Here is a 15,198-nt window from a genome sequence, read left to right as displayed (position 1 = left end):
TACACATGCTGAAAACACATGCTTTCCATGGCGATGAGAGGGAGGCCTTTCTTTTTATTTGTGAAGAAAAAAAAAAGGGGGGGGGGGGGGGGGGGGCTTCAAACGATCAACATTTTAAGCTTCCAGTTTGAGATGTGAGCGCTTGTTTATCTGTGGCACATTGTTCTTGCTCCTAATCGCTCAAAATTCTCAATCAGTCACTCCCTCTCTCCTTCTCTTGCAAGTTTTTCAAATGATATCTCCCAAACACTCGACACCTGGTTGGCTGACTTCAGAGCTGAAAACGGTGAAGTCTGTCTGTCTTTTTTTGTTGTTTTTTTAAATCATCCATTCAGGCAATCCTCACATGTTGAGGCCTATGCATTCGAGGATATCTCCCTCTATAGTCGGATCATAAAGACAAAGATTTAAATAATGAAGAGCAGGTGTATGCCAGCTAGTACAGCATGGTACTGGTTTTTGAGGACATGTGCGACTCCCATCTCCTGTGTTTGTCACTAAATACATCACAAAGTTAATTTAATTTCCTGAACGTGCAGCGTTTACTTTATATTACAGTTTTAACAAAAAAAGCTGAGACCTCTGAAGAAATTATGGATGTGTGCAGTTTCCTTGGAATGCAAAAAGGAAAGATCATTTCAAAGACAAATAAACAAGCATATGGTGCTACCTCTGTTCTCAAGGTTTATTCTGAAGTCATAACCACTCTCTACTGTACCTCAATAAACTATTTCCTCTTACACCAAGGACATTCAGACCAATTTTCTTTTTCTCCTTGAATGAATATTCTCCTGGTTTATGGCCAAACAAAAGTTGCTTCAGAGTGAAGTACTCTTTGAGCCACTTCCCTGCCTGAGCAAGGCTACATATTTTAAACATTGTTAGGAGGAAACAATATCTATGAAAAGTGAGAAATTTGATTTCTACCCCACGGAATAGGCCGATCCTTCTGTTGTCAAACAGAATGACTAAACATGCTCATTCACATGCTCCCATGGTAGGACGTTATTAATTTATCACTTCAGAGTTATCAGTGCTCTCACACACACATACATACACAGCCGCACACGTTTGCGTCTTGATGATTGACAATGTGATAAATTTTATTTGAATATGGCTGGCATGAATTATGTAACCAGAGAGACTGGTGGCTTTGTTGCTTCCCTCCAGCTCTTCGCATTTCCTCCAAGATAACATACAGTTGATAATTTACAGTAGAATATATTCTGAAACTATAAAGAAAGATATAGCGACAATGCCCCAAAGGAGAGAAAAAATACAGTCTCAGTGCAGCCAGCTGAGCTGATTCTTAGAACTGTAAAGAAGTAAAGAGGAGAAGGTTCACGATGTGGCAACTGTGCAGGAAGGTTAGGTGGTTGACACTTTTGACACTGGAAAGTGATTTTTCTTGAGTTCAACTCTGATGGTAGCGATGAGGTCTCGGCAGACTGGGTTAGTCCGAAATAGAGAGAAAAATAAACACAAATGAAAGAGGAAAAAAAAAAGAGCACAGCACTGTTGGTATCTGATGTTGATAGCTGTGGCCAAAGACTGCCTTTGAAAGGCTTGAGGAAAATGACAATACTGTAGTGTTTTTCTTTTTCTTTTTTTTATACTTGTTACCGCTCCTCCAGACAGCAAACATAAAAAAACAACTTGTCTGATTGGTCTGAAAAGACTGTCAAATGTCAAGCAGTTATCAAACAACAGACATGTTTTCTTTTAAAAAAAAGATACCGGCAGAAGGAAAAGCCTAACCTTTCAGCGAGCGAGTGAAAGTCACTCATCCCATCATGTGCGGTACTCCACACTTGCTCTTTACACGGCTTACACTCTCCCCTCTGATTCAAATCCATAGTTGTTGACACAAGTTGTCTACTGCTGAAATAGATGGATCAGTGAAAAAAACTCATTTGAAGGAATTATTTATTTGATGGTTGCAACACAGAGAAAAGAGGAGAAACTCAAAATCACAAATTACCTGTAAAAGGATTTTCCCTGTTTTTAAGGGAATCGTGAAGATGTTCCAATTTTCCAGTTTATGAGGGAAGGGCAGACTAAAAAGAGTCATTTTAATGTAGAAACCCAAACATTAATAGACATTTACTTCAATTCAGAGCCACTTTTAGATCTAAAATTGTGTCTATTCTTTTTTTTATATTATTATTTTTTTTTTGCATCAACACTCTCTCTTGTGCATCATGTTTCGATCTTGAGGTGGCCCGTAAAGATTTCATGTAATAATAATCTGCTTGGTCTGATAGGAACAGCTTGCTCGACACTGGGTGTACAGTTGTATTTTTCTGTTCCATTTCCTGGCTGATGTTGTTCAACTCCCTCCACACCGAGCCGCACTTGTGTGGAGAGGGAGATGGGACGATAATGTCCTTGATTTTCAAAGCAGTGAGACTTGTTAATGCCCTCATTTTCATGTATACCACTGAATCAATCATTACTGCTCTATTGCACTGTTCAAACAAACTTCTGCACAACTTCCGCATGAACCTACATTTCTATTCTCATTATTTTTGATTTTATTCGGAAGAATGTCTCTTTGTGCTTTGCGCTTGCTTCGCAGCGAGGTTAAAGATCAGGCTGGAGCTGGCAAGGATTCAGTGTCTTGCTCAAAGACACTTTAGCAGACTGGGTGCATGATATTGTGGGCCTGGCGCCCAGCTTTACTGCCCTGCAACCCCAACTCTGACAATTGATATGATTCTAAAAGCGTCTATGTAACAATGACTATTTTTATCTTGCACTTTTGCACTTGGATTGTCTAAAGAGGGAGAAAGTAATCAAAGACTTTTATCTCCAAATAAGAAATTACAACATCTCTGGCAGTTTAGGCTTATGTCTTGAGTGAAGAAATAGCCTCTATAGTATTGACTATAGAGTTGAAAGGCTAATTACTAAAGACGCCCAATAGATGCTTTCAGTGAAATATCTACAATATGTTTTATTAAAAACACAACTGGGCTTTGTCTCGTGTTGTGTATGTCTTTGGTTTAAGATGAGTTTTTATTTTTGGCAATGGAAAAAAGAGGGCAGAGTTTTAGGCTGTCACCATCCTCCATCTATGAGTGGTTAAATCACAGCACGGGGTCCAAAGAGAGAGAGAGGGTTTAAACACTGAATATCTCTGAACCTGGCACTGTTGTGTCTCTAGTATTGATAGGAAACACAGGCAGAAGCGCATTATATCGTTTTTCAAGCAAACAAATCCTTAGATGTACAGCTTTAATGCTGAAAAAGCAGCCAGATTCAAAGTGGTCAGGGTGGTTTAGATTTAAAACACAGCAGCTGTCAAGGCCACAAAATCACATCGCCACTTACAAAGAAAGGTGAGGCCAGGACAAACTCTGTACTTTGGAATTTCTCTGCACTGAAGGGAGGTGATAATGAACATTTATATGTACAGCTGGCTCTTTATACAACTCTTGCTGTGCTGCCTTTGGTGTCCTGTTGAGAGGGTGTCTAAGCGGTGCACCATCAATAGCAGGGAACAAAGCCAGAGAAAAATATCAAGTCTTTTTCTGCAACTGCTTGCGTGCCTTTCTCTGCCTTAAGATTAATCTAATTTGGTCTTTATTGAGAAATGGGTAAGAGCAGTTTTGTTTTATTTATGTGTGTTTTTTCCTTCTCTGCTCCTTTTCCTTTGTTGCCTCTCCTCGGCTGCCTCTGACAAAAGACAGCCAGCCTGCCAAGCCCGGTGTTGCTCTGGGACGGACCTGTCAATCACTCCTGACGGCACCCTGACAACATGTACGTTAAAATTTCAAACGGGACTCAAAGGCGGCGCATGACAGCGGAGCCTTTGAAAGTGGCTGTAGCGCTCGGCGACAGCCAGAGGAGTATGGGTGGAAAACAAACTAGAAAACAACAGTGCGGAGGGAAAAGAGAAAGAGAGAGAGAGAGAGACAGAGAGGGAAAGGGGGGAAAAAAAGTTAAAAGCAAAACCGTGAAGAATGTGGGTCTTGATGATGGGAATTGGCATTAGATTCTTCCCTTGGTGTATCATTGTTTTTTAATTTGGTTGAAACTCCCTGGAGTGAAGCTTTCGGTCTTCCAGGGAGTCTGCTGAGGGCCCGTTCTTCCCGCAGTCCAGGGACAGAAAAGCTTCTTTCCTGCTCCTCTGAGGCCTCGCTCTGTTCAAGTCAAGCCTCTTATGCATCTCACTACCTCATCCTTCAACACAAAACAACTGAGCACAAATCTTAATAACATTCTTGATTCCACCTTGCATACCTTCGCCTTGTGGTTGTGCAATTAATTCCCAGCAGGAAAATGGTAACCAGTGCTTTCCACCGAGAAAAGCCTTTACTGCGGAATACATAAATCTAAGATCTGTAGCTTCCTATATGGGTAAAGGAAATGGACAACTCAATTAAGATTCCTACTATGTTTCTTGCAAAACACTGTGAATCTGCAAACCTTCCCACAAGCAAACAAAAGCATATGGTGTACAATGTGCAGGCTTCAGGACATGTTTTCAAGTAATCACCCGTCACAGCATACAGACACAGACCACCTCCAACATCTCTTGAACACAGCTAAATGAACAGTGTAAATGGGCTACAAACAAAAAAAACGCCTGGACTGTGCCAGACCCTATGGGAGAACTGCCATCTCTGCAGTCCTGCAGTTTGTGCACTGATCCTTCAGTCAGCATCCACATCTGCAGTTCAAAACCACATGCTGGCTTGAAACTGCTACAAAGCGAACAGTTCATTGTCTGTCTAAGACTTTGTTTGACCATGCTGTGTGTGAACATGAATGTGTCTCGTTCCAAAGTTTGTTTGCAGCCTAAAATAAACTCCCAACGCTGAATAGTGTGTGTGTGTGTGTGTGTGTGTGTGTGTGTGTGTGTGTGTGTGTGTGTGTGTGTTCAAAAACGTGTCACACTTCTACAAATAAGTGGATAAGAAGCGTATGTGCTGGGACGCAGGTCATGTCAGCCTGTATGTGATGTTTCTTCTCTTTTTCCTCCCCCTGGGTGAATCTATGTTGGAGCATTGATAGGCTTCAGTACAGACGGAGGCAATGGCTCTGACACACCCACACACGCTCGCACAAAAGAATGGTTTCACATGAATCTGCGCTGTTGTCCAATTCATGTCTATATATATATATAAATGTGTCCAAGCTTAATCACAGTAGTTTTCAAGCAGGCAAACATTTAGACGTAGCAGCTGCTCAGAGGTATGGCTGTGGTCTAACAAAGTTAAAAAAGCCACCCTGCAGGCAGCCAATGCTTTGATTGTAGTGCCCTCTAGTGTTTAAAATTACCTGAAAAATTGACTTGGATATCCAATGAAACTGGTCAACTGTGAAGACAAACTGTTAAGGAAACGTACCAACGCCATGAAAAAAAGTCAACAAATTGTCCTAATTATACTTTTGCAAAAACCTGCAAATTAGTTTCTGTTATTTGAGAAAAAAAGGTGAATTTTCAATCTAAATTATTAATAAACATATGAAAAGAGTAAGGAAGATGGTAATTTCAGAGAACAAAAAATGTGTTTTAGAATAATATTCCAGGGACTTTTAACAAATGAAACATTGAAATGATATTATAGCCATAGTCAACTAAATATTTTCAAATTCTTCTATGTACAGTCTTCAGTTAAAACTGTCTAAGCATATTAACACTCATCTTAACTCTATAAAACAACACTGTATTATATTGTCTTGTATTTCAGTCTAAATTCAGGCCACATATGGATTAATAAAAGCCAACATTTCTCAACTTCAAGCATTCTGCTAAATACTATAAATAAAAACAATAGTAAATTTGGCTTTTTCCAGCACGCAAAAAGTTTCTGTTCAACCCTTGATATTTCCCTTCAATGCTGTCAGTAAAAGGAAAATCACGTTTCAAACCTAGATCTGTTGAGTCCCCAACAAATTGCTTTATAATGAGATCAATCAAAGCCATTTACATAAATACATCGCTGTTTTTTTTCACATTCAGGAGGATTTTATATTATACATTTTATGATATTATCTAAATCATTATTCTTAATTCTAAACAATTAAACAGTTAAGCAATCATATATAACTCTTCAGTTTCTCTGTGTGGATTAGTTAATGAGTCTGACAATGCTTTCAGTCAAAAGAAACTCACTTCTTGTCATTCTTTTTAATTTCAATGTTTCTGCTCGGCAAATTGCAAAAGAGACAAAGAATGATAACAAATTATCAGTTTGTGTTAACTGGGTTAGTGAAGTGATCTTAGAAAATTAGTGCATCCAAATATGCATCCCTTTATCTGTTTTGTTTTATTTATGTTGTTCACCGACAAAAAAAAAAAGGCCTTAGAAACACTGAGATCCAAGTATCATTATTTGGTGTCATACACTACAAACATACTTCATATTGAAATTGGACTTGTTCTTTAATGCAGCTGAGTGTCATCACCTTTTTTGTCTTCCGTGTGTTTACCTCCAAAAAAAAGATGAAACACTTCAATTACTCGTATTGTACATAACTTTGCACGGGAAACATTTTAACTTGAAGAAACATCATGGAACATTTTGTCCTTTGACAACAGTCAGTTTTTTGATTAAGCAGCACCTAAGATTGTTGGATGAAAAGCTCACGTTTTTGTTTAATATCTAAGGAAATTATTTTATTTGAGATATACTTTACTAAATATAACATTTTGTGTTCTTAGTTCATAAACTCAGAAGCCATACTAATCATATTACCTAACATATCTGGTGCAGCAAGGCCAACACCTTGAACAACTTGATATTCTGTGTGAGGACATTATTGCAGTATTATCTATTTCTTGATATCAAATAATAAGAAAGGATAATTGTAATTCAGATGCCTCTATTTTTTGCACACGCATGACAGAGCCAGCAGAGGTGGGATTTGGGAGGCACATCAAAGCTCTGATTATCCTGAGTGTCTCTGCCCAATAATGTTACCTGCTGGGACAGCGGCACTGCTCCTCTAAATAAATTGCAAGTGGCCTTGGGCAATAAGAGGAACCTGCCTTTGATCTGCCTGACTGCCAATGAGGAAAATGTGCATGCAGTCAATCAAGCTCTTAAGGCTTTGCAACAATGGAACCGACCCGGTTTATTATTTATTTTTCAAATTGATGTATTTCATTATCACAAGGTGTCTACTTGCTGGAGTAGTGGGGAAGGGGATAGAGGGGGGCAACATGATCAATAATTGATATGCAGTGTGAAAAAAAAAAGCTGATTTTCTGCCTCTCCTCTGGTGCACTTGTCACTAGCTGTTGTCAAAACGCATTTGCTTTGATGACAAATTTGAAGAAGTGAACAACAGCATCACATCTGATTACAAATTTAGCGAGTGGTGAAAGGCAAGGGGTCCCTCTTCTTGCCGAGGCTCTGTTTGTTCAGGGGCACTCTGGAGGAATGACTACCAGGCGCTGAGGTGAGGTACAGTGTTGTAAGCAGAGAGATGAGAGGGGGGTTGAACTTTTTTGTCATGTGTCAGTAAACAGCGTGACTTGTTTGAAAGACACCTGAATTACAGGGTGAAAAGTTGCTCTTTAAACCCTTTAAAGCTTTGGGGCATGGGAGACATGCCACGTCAAAACAGAGAGCGGAGATGAGGAGTGAGAGCAACAAAAAGAAGCCATAACTCCCCCAGGTGCGGCGGTGAAAAGACGGAGGAGTTGTCCTGCTTTGCTCTGAGTTTGGGTCATGCTGTATGGCGGAGCATCTCAAATGGATTTAGTCAAATAAAGGGAGACGCTTGAGTGATTTGAACCGTCCAGGTTTTGCTGAAAGACAGCTTGAACTGACGTGAAGAAAATCCAACATGAACTAGAGATTTGCTGTTGAGGATTTCTGAAGTCCAACTTTCAATTCAAACACAAGACAAAAAAAAAAGAGTATACTGTTAAAAATGTGTGATATTTGAAAGGAATTTGGTGTTGAGGGTCTTACTGATGTGAGAGTCCTACGGGGATGTTCTTGTTAGTTTTCCTTGGTGCCATTTTTTCTTACTTTACAATACCAATTCAGATACTTTGAGATTGGTATCTGCCAAAATCCCTCATATTTGAGTGCAGAAAAATAGATTAATATAGGTCTAAAAATACTGATTGATGACATCTAACTATTAAAAAAAAAACATTTCACCCTACTGTAGCACCAAGCTGTTATTGTTTGCTATTGTCACTTCAAGTTATCAACAAGTCGATTTTATGGGGGAATTTTTTATTGTCCTGGATAGGTGTTCGACTGACATGCTGGACTGTCACAGCTTGTAAAATGTGAAAAATGTGAATAGAGGAGGGATAGGAAAAAGATGCTTCTTAGATTTACGGTAGTTGTGTGTATTGTTATCAAATTCAATTAGAGGAAACTTTGGTATCAAAGTTGCACCTAAATGACCCCCTGCAGGTCCACAGAATCAAAATAAGAGAAAATCTTTTTGGTGATTTCATTGCCAAGTGTGCTTCTTAATTAGCCTCAATAGTTTGTCTTTTTAATTACATGTATGGAGTAAAGATTTACCACAAACTTTAAAACTAAATCCTGATGGGGAAACAGTTTGACACGAAATCTCAAAGACGACAAAACAAACAACATATCAACAACGCAACATAATTGACAGCTGCATCCACTTGCTCGGTCCAAGCCCCCTCCTCCTGCTTTTCCACTCTGTTCTTCCAACACCATTTCCTCTTTTAATTATCCCCTAGCAAAAAGATGGAGCACATCAGACGCATCGCGGTAAATCCTGGCCCTGGCACAGGCTCATAGTGGCTCCTGCGTCTGGCAATCCCGATAGAGCCTGCGCGCTGGCAGTGACAAGAGAGGGAGGACGCCTGGAGATTTTCCGACAGAAAGAATGGAGAGGATGATCTCTCAGCAAAAGAGAGGTCCTCATTCTACTCCCAGCTTGGGCGGCTTTTTGGCGAGCACTTTCCGATCATACCACATTTTCAGCACCAGATTAGCCAGTTCTCAGGAGCAAAACTCACATGGACCGCTTGTTTACACCTCGGTTCGACAGTGTTTTTGTAATGACTGTTCAGTTAAAGAGCACATTGGAAGCACTGCAAGCGCGGCTGCTCTCCTATCTCTCCCTAAAACATTTTAGGGGTGAGACTTATTGTATGTAGCAGGGTCAGAGAGACCATGGTTGGGATTAGAGAATATGATTTGTTTTGAATTGAAAGAGGTCTCTTCTGACCTGAAATATGTTTAACTGAACGAATTGCACATTCACATTCTAATGAGGTATCAGCTCCACGAATGAGTTTCTCTTTTGGAAGCCGCATAGATGAAAAAGGTTGCAAGTTAACTAGTGCTGGGGTTGCTATCTGTCAAAGTTTCTCCTATCTCTGCGGGATGCATATCAATCACAGAGGTCCCCAACTGACAGTCATTCTTCGGGCTATTGGTGTCGTCATCTCCCATGCGATTTACATGGATTGCACAATGAGATCCTCGGACACAATGGAGCTGCAAATCGAGCCCCCCACTCTGTTCCCCTTCTCCCTTTTCTTTTCTTCCATCATTCTGAGATGAAGAGTAGAATGCTCCACAGCGGGTAGCTTTCTTCTCCTCCAGGGGGAACTGAGAAAGCAGGCAAGGGCCTCTGTGATGTTACTTTCCCTTCAGGGTGGGGAGGAGATGTCTTGTAGCACAGCTAAAGATGATCATTTGAGAGCCTGTGAAACAAGGTTCCCCTCTGAAAGCCACAGAGAAACGGTGGGAGACGAGGTCCCGACTAATGAGTTAGGGTTAGCTGATGTTCTCCTGTGATGAAAATAAGAACAATGGAAATGAATGCGGTGATACTTTTTTTTCTTACTGATTAGACACTGTATTGCACCTCAGTTACATGCTTCTCTCAATGCAAAGGTCAGAGGTTCCCGATCAAACAACTCAGAGAAGTTATGCTTGCTCCTGTATCAAAAAGATCTGGAACAAGTGATTTCCAGCCAAAGTATGATCATTCTTCCACCCTCTTGCATCAAGACTGAGTACAAAGAATTGAAGTAATAAGCACGATCAAAGAAATCATTAATCCATGAATGAACATATGAACAAAACATAAACATTTGGTTTTTTTACATCGTGATGAAAAACCCCCCAAAAAAACCTTTCCTCCCGGAGTAAACATTTACTCAAAATAAGTCACAAAACAAAATAACATCCCCATCTGATAATCTGCTACAATTACGCAGCACACTGTGATGAAAGGAGATCAGTGATCTACTTATGTCATAGGAAAAGAGTGCAGCTTCAAACATGAAAGCTATCGAAGCCTATGAGAGTTTCAAGTCAATGAATGATCAAAGGAGCAAAAGCTTATCAATGCTGTTCTTTAAAACAGAAACAGTGTCATATAGCTCTGGGTACAGCACCACAAACGCAGTGTTTTTTCACCCAGGAACATAATGGCTATTGTACTTTCTGAAAACATTTGCCTTTTTACACAGTTGAAGCTGCAAAAATCACACACAAAGTGACGAGGGGGGCGAAGCCCTTTATCCCGATGAAAGGCTAAAGGATGAGGCTGACCTTTCTGGCATCAGCTGGGCTTTGGTAGCACAATATATGGCGGCAACATTTTCTGGCCTTTTCCTCTTCAGCTTTGGGCTATGCTTACAAGCCAAAGACTTAAGTCTCAACATCTATCATTTTATACAAAGACCCAAACATACAGATGCCCCAAAACCCTACTTTTAAATCGCAACGCACACTAAGCAGGTCTGTCTGTTCATCTGTAAACATGGCAGTCTGTCTGGCTTCATAGTACCACTGTAGGACATGGAAGCAGAAAGAAACAACAAATCACTGTGAATTACATCAACACAAAAGCTTGATTCCTTCCACAGAATCAAAAGCACTTTTCTTCAACAGAAACCGAATAGAACTTCAATCTGAGCTGTACCACTCAAAGAGGGCATTGATCACAACTGGCTCAACACATATGGCTCTCTGGAGTGACAAATACAATGTTCCACTCAAAAAAATGTAACCCTAATGCGGTCAAGTAAAAGCTTATAGTGCGAACCACCCAAAATGTCCCAACTATCTGTCAAATTTATAAGCTTTGTTGTTAGGGGAGCCACATGCCTAAAGGGCCATTGTCTGACTTTTCAAAAGGCTGCATCACAAGGTCATGGTGGCACAAGGGTCACACAAACACAGAATAGCCCTTGTGTAGTGTTTGTTTTTGGAAGGGGAGGCTGGCAATTCTATAGGTAAACTCTAGCAGACTGGAGATAAGTTCCCGTAGGTTGTCAGACAAAGGGCAACTGAACATGTAAAGAGTAGTAGTTCCTGACGTGTCAGAGGCCTCATCATCAGTGGGAGAGTATAAAAGGACCTGTAAGTGTGTCCCGGCTACGGTGCGCTAAATATCAACAGCCCTGCAACCATGGGAAAGGTATGAGCTGAAGAGTAATATGGTTACAACTTTGACAAAATCAGGGACCAAGGGAAAGGGCATGATTTGGATTTGTGTCAAATTTCTTACGAGACAAAATGAAACAGCATAAAGAGAGGTTTCAAGTGACCTCATGGGTAGAACTATCTGCTACTGAAAGAAAAATTGAGTGCTTAAATCTAACACATTTATGGTACCATAATTTCTGCCTCCTTAAAAATGTCAGAGGTTTGGGATTGGACAAACTGACAAAGAGCAGTTCTGCGAGTAAAAGTTGTCTAAAAAAAATGTTTCAGTTGCCCGATTTGCTGTCAAGCAGTGGAAAAAAAAAAACAGGTGTGGAGAGCAGAGAGGCTCACTGGAAAGACTGATGGCAAAGAAATGTAGTTTGTTCAAAGGAGAGCAGTGTCCTCTACAGTCCATTCAAGAGTATTGCAACATGCAATTGTTTGAACAAAACATTAACCTGACTGATGTGTATCTCTCCTCTTCTCAAGATTATCTTCTACGAAGGCCGCAACTTCCAGGGCCGCCACTGGGAGTGCAGCAGTGACTGCATGGACACCTTCAGGCACTTTAACTGCTGTAACTCCATTCGCGTCAGTGGGGGTAACTGGGTGGCCTATGAGAAGCCTCACTACATGGGCTACCAGTACATCCTTGGCCCTGGCGAGTACCCAGAATACCACACCTGGATGGGCTTCAACAACTGTGTTCGCTCCTGCCAGATGTTCTCCCCCGTAAGTCAATCAAAAAGACAGAAAGGATTAGTAGTCACCCCAACCTCCATCACTCACCTTGTACTTCAAATGCTGCTTTAGAAACGGATGTCAATCATTGGCCTTTTGATGTCATTTATAGATACTCAGGCAGGTCATAGAATTAAAGTTGGTTGCTAAGTCCACAAGGAGACCCAGACAGCCTTAAAAAGGATTTTGATACACCCCCCTTAAGACTTGGTGCCTTCATTCAAATTCTATTCAGTACACAGATTATTTCTAGCAGTTACGGGTGGGAGAAAAATCTCCACTTTTCAGATTTGGAAAGAGGTGTTGCTTATTTTCTTATCTGTTGTTCATAACTTCATTAAATCTTTTGGTATAAATACTCACTTAACGTTAAAGAAATCAGAAGGGATTTGAAAGCTCTAGTAAATGTGTACTCTATGGTTAATCATTTCAAACATAGAAAAATAACCATTTTGTGGTGTTTGTCAAATACAGTATAGAGGATCCTACAAGATGAGAATCTACAACAGGCCTGACATGATGGGACACTCAATGGAGTTCATGGATGACTGCCCCAACGTGTATGACCGTTTCCACTTCCGTGACATTTACTCTTGCAACATCATGGAGGGCTTCTGGATCTTCTACGAGCACCCTAACTACAGGGGACGCCAGTATTTCCTACGCCCAGGAGAGTACAGGGCCTGTGGTGATTGGGGCTGCCACAACCCTATGGTGGGCTCATTCAGGAGGATGAGGACTCTCCCTCTGTAAACCTCTCTTTTTGCGCATCTAAAATAAACAATAAATACTTGATTTAAAATAAAAATGTTTCTGTGAGTATATTTGTACATGCAACATGCAAACAGGGATATAAAGTATATCAACTCCTCTTAGCCGGATCACACGTTTGCTTTTTTATCTTTAACTAATAAAAGCCGGCGAGGTCCTCAATGATAATGTCAAAATCCATCAAGATACACTAAACTATTTGCTGTCCTGCTTATCCTCACAGTCTGAATCTCTGTCTGGCTAATGCCAATAAAGGCAGATGATGCAACTCTTATTGTAGCCCTATTAGAAAGTGCAGTTGTACAGTATTTTCCATAGACAGCAAGAGCTTTGACAAAGACAAAGAGGCTGTGGCAGCTTACCAGTCCTATAGTGTTCTGCAGTCTATAGAGCGTGTTGTGCTGACACAACAAAGCTTTGTTTCCCATTTGCAAAGCCCTGATCCCAGCAGGTCTATAAAGAGGTCCGATACAGCCCAGCATCTGGTCTGGACTGAACTTTTCACAGTTACAATGGGCAAGGTAAGAATGCTATTTAAAAAGTATATTGCAAAAAAACCCTAACATTTTGGATGTGTAATCTTAAATGGTCATTGATAAATGATAAAAGACACTATGATATAATTTCACACTTAAAAAGGTAAAGACCATCACCAAATGATTACTTATTTTTTTGTGGATAGATGTGCAATGGTCAGTATTTTTAAACAATGCCATTACACACTGCTGTAACTGCTGCAAAATGGTAATGGCTACAATCAAACTAATAAAGGTTTTTTTTTTTAATAAAGAGTTTTATTAAAATATATCTAATAGAGTAGATAGAATATATTTCTTGTCATTCTTAAAGCTTTTAAATTATGTCTCAGTCCTCTGTTTAAAAATATGATCCAGAGGTTTTGTCTCTACTAAATAAAGAAAGGCCAAGCTTTTTTTTCTTTAATAAAGTACACCCTTATGACTTACTGTTAATTTTTCCATTTACTTTATGAAAACCTATTTTCAAAAGCTCCACTTAAACTCATTCTAACTAAAAACTTTGTTGGATGAAGCCATCTCGCAAACCATAACAAATGATATGGTAACACATTTCATAAAAACAAAAATTTGAAGTTAGTCTACGAACAACTGCAGGATAAAAAAGTTAACTGTATTTAAGTTTATCTCGTCAGAGTGATGATGTCTACCCATAAATCGTTTGCAGATTATCTTCTACGAAGACAGGAATTTCCAAGGTCGTCACTATGAATGCAGTAGTGACTCCCCTGAGATGCAAAACCACTTCAGTCGCTGTAACTCGATAAGAGTGGACAGTGGTTGTTGGGTGGCCTATGAGAAGTCCAATTATGGTGGTTACCAGTACATGCTGCACAAGGGCGAGTATCCTGACTACCAACGTTGGGCAGGCTTCAATGACTGTATCCGCTCTTGCCGTATGGTGCCTCCTGTGAGTTTTAACTAATGCTCTAACCTGTTTTCACCAATGTTTTTTTTTTTTTTTTTAACATTAAGGGCCTGTACATTTGGCTATTCAAAACTTATTTTTGGCTCAACCCAAAACTGTTGTTAAAAAATGGGCCCAAGAAAAAAAGTTAAGTATTTGTGAAGATATTTGTTATACAAAAAGAGACCATATCATCTTTGTCTCTCTCTAATTTCTTTCCTAGTACAATGGAAACTATAGGATGAAGATCTTTGAGCGCTCTGACTTTGGTGGCCAGAATCTGGAGCTAATGGAAGACTGTCCCGATCTGAATGAGCGTTTCCACACCCGTGACATCTCCTCTGTCAATGTCATGGAGGGCTACTGGATCCTCCATGAACACCCAAATTACAGGGGACGCCAGTACTTCTTGCACCCTGGAGAGTACAGGAGGCACAGCGAGTGGGGAAGCACCACCCCCACCATTGGATCCCTGAGACGTATTACCGACGCCAACTGATGTTCATTTACCCTTCTTGAGCCCCACCGTTAAGCTTTGCTCCCTGATGTTTTCCTTATGCCAGCCCTTTTCCAGAGTTGTCTAAACATTGTTATGTCCAAACCTGAAATCTACATTTTAATGATAGGAGTTTTGGTGTGTCCTGTGATGGGCTCTGGTTTTGTTGGGGTGCTTTGCATTGTGATAGATTTCCAACTCAGCACTTACGCAATGCTCATAGTATATAGTCATGATATTTTTTTGCTTTGGTTGTCCCATAGCAAAATGGATTTCCCTGCCAGTCCCTAAACTCCTGTCCTACTGGAATCACAATAAAAGAAAACTTGATGAAAGTCAACTAAA

General features: G+C 40.2%; 2 protein-coding genes across 2 annotated transcripts; both read left to right on the top strand.

Moving 5' to 3' along the window:
* Positions 1 to 11,237: 11,237 nt before the first annotated feature.
* On the top strand, positions 11,238 to 12,951 carry crygmxl2 (crystallin, gamma MX, like 2). The gene is made up of 3 exons (XM_079333797.1): positions 11,238 to 11,394; positions 11,892 to 12,134; positions 12,618 to 12,951. The coding sequence occupies exons 1-3, from the start codon at positions 11,386 to 11,388 to the stop codon at positions 12,894 to 12,896; spliced, it is 531 nt and encodes a 176-aa protein (XP_079189923.1). The 5' UTR covers positions 11,238 to 11,385; the 3' UTR covers positions 12,897 to 12,951.
* A 380-nt stretch (positions 12,952 to 13,331) lies between these two features.
* Positions 13,332 to 15,198, top strand: crygmx (crystallin, gamma MX). Its single transcript, XM_079333798.1, has 3 exons — positions 13,332 to 13,435; positions 14,118 to 14,360; positions 14,581 to 15,198. The coding sequence occupies exons 1-3, from the start codon at positions 13,427 to 13,429 to the stop codon at positions 14,854 to 14,856; spliced, it is 528 nt and encodes a 175-aa protein (XP_079189924.1). The 5' UTR covers positions 13,332 to 13,426; the 3' UTR covers positions 14,857 to 15,198.

Source organism: Symphodus melops, assembly GCF_947650265.1.
Source record: "Symphodus melops genome assembly, chromosome: 21".
Taxonomy (NCBI): domain Eukaryota; kingdom Metazoa; phylum Chordata; class Actinopteri; order Labriformes; family Labridae; genus Symphodus; species Symphodus melops.
The sequence above is the reverse complement of the archived record's forward strand: the minus strand, read 5'-3'. Positions and strand labels throughout refer to the sequence as shown.

Excerpts from the sequence above, each read along its gene's own strand:
- crygmxl2 (XM_079333797.1), top strand. Across the intron at positions 12,135-12,617 it reads CCTGCCAGATGTTCTCCCCC|TATAGAGGATCCTACAAGAT; the intron begins GTAAGTCAATCA and ends TGTCAAATACAG.
- crygmx (XM_079333798.1), top strand. Across the intron at positions 14,361-14,580 it reads CTTGCCGTATGGTGCCTCCT|TACAATGGAAACTATAGGAT; the intron begins GTGAGTTTTAAC and ends TTTCTTTCCTAG.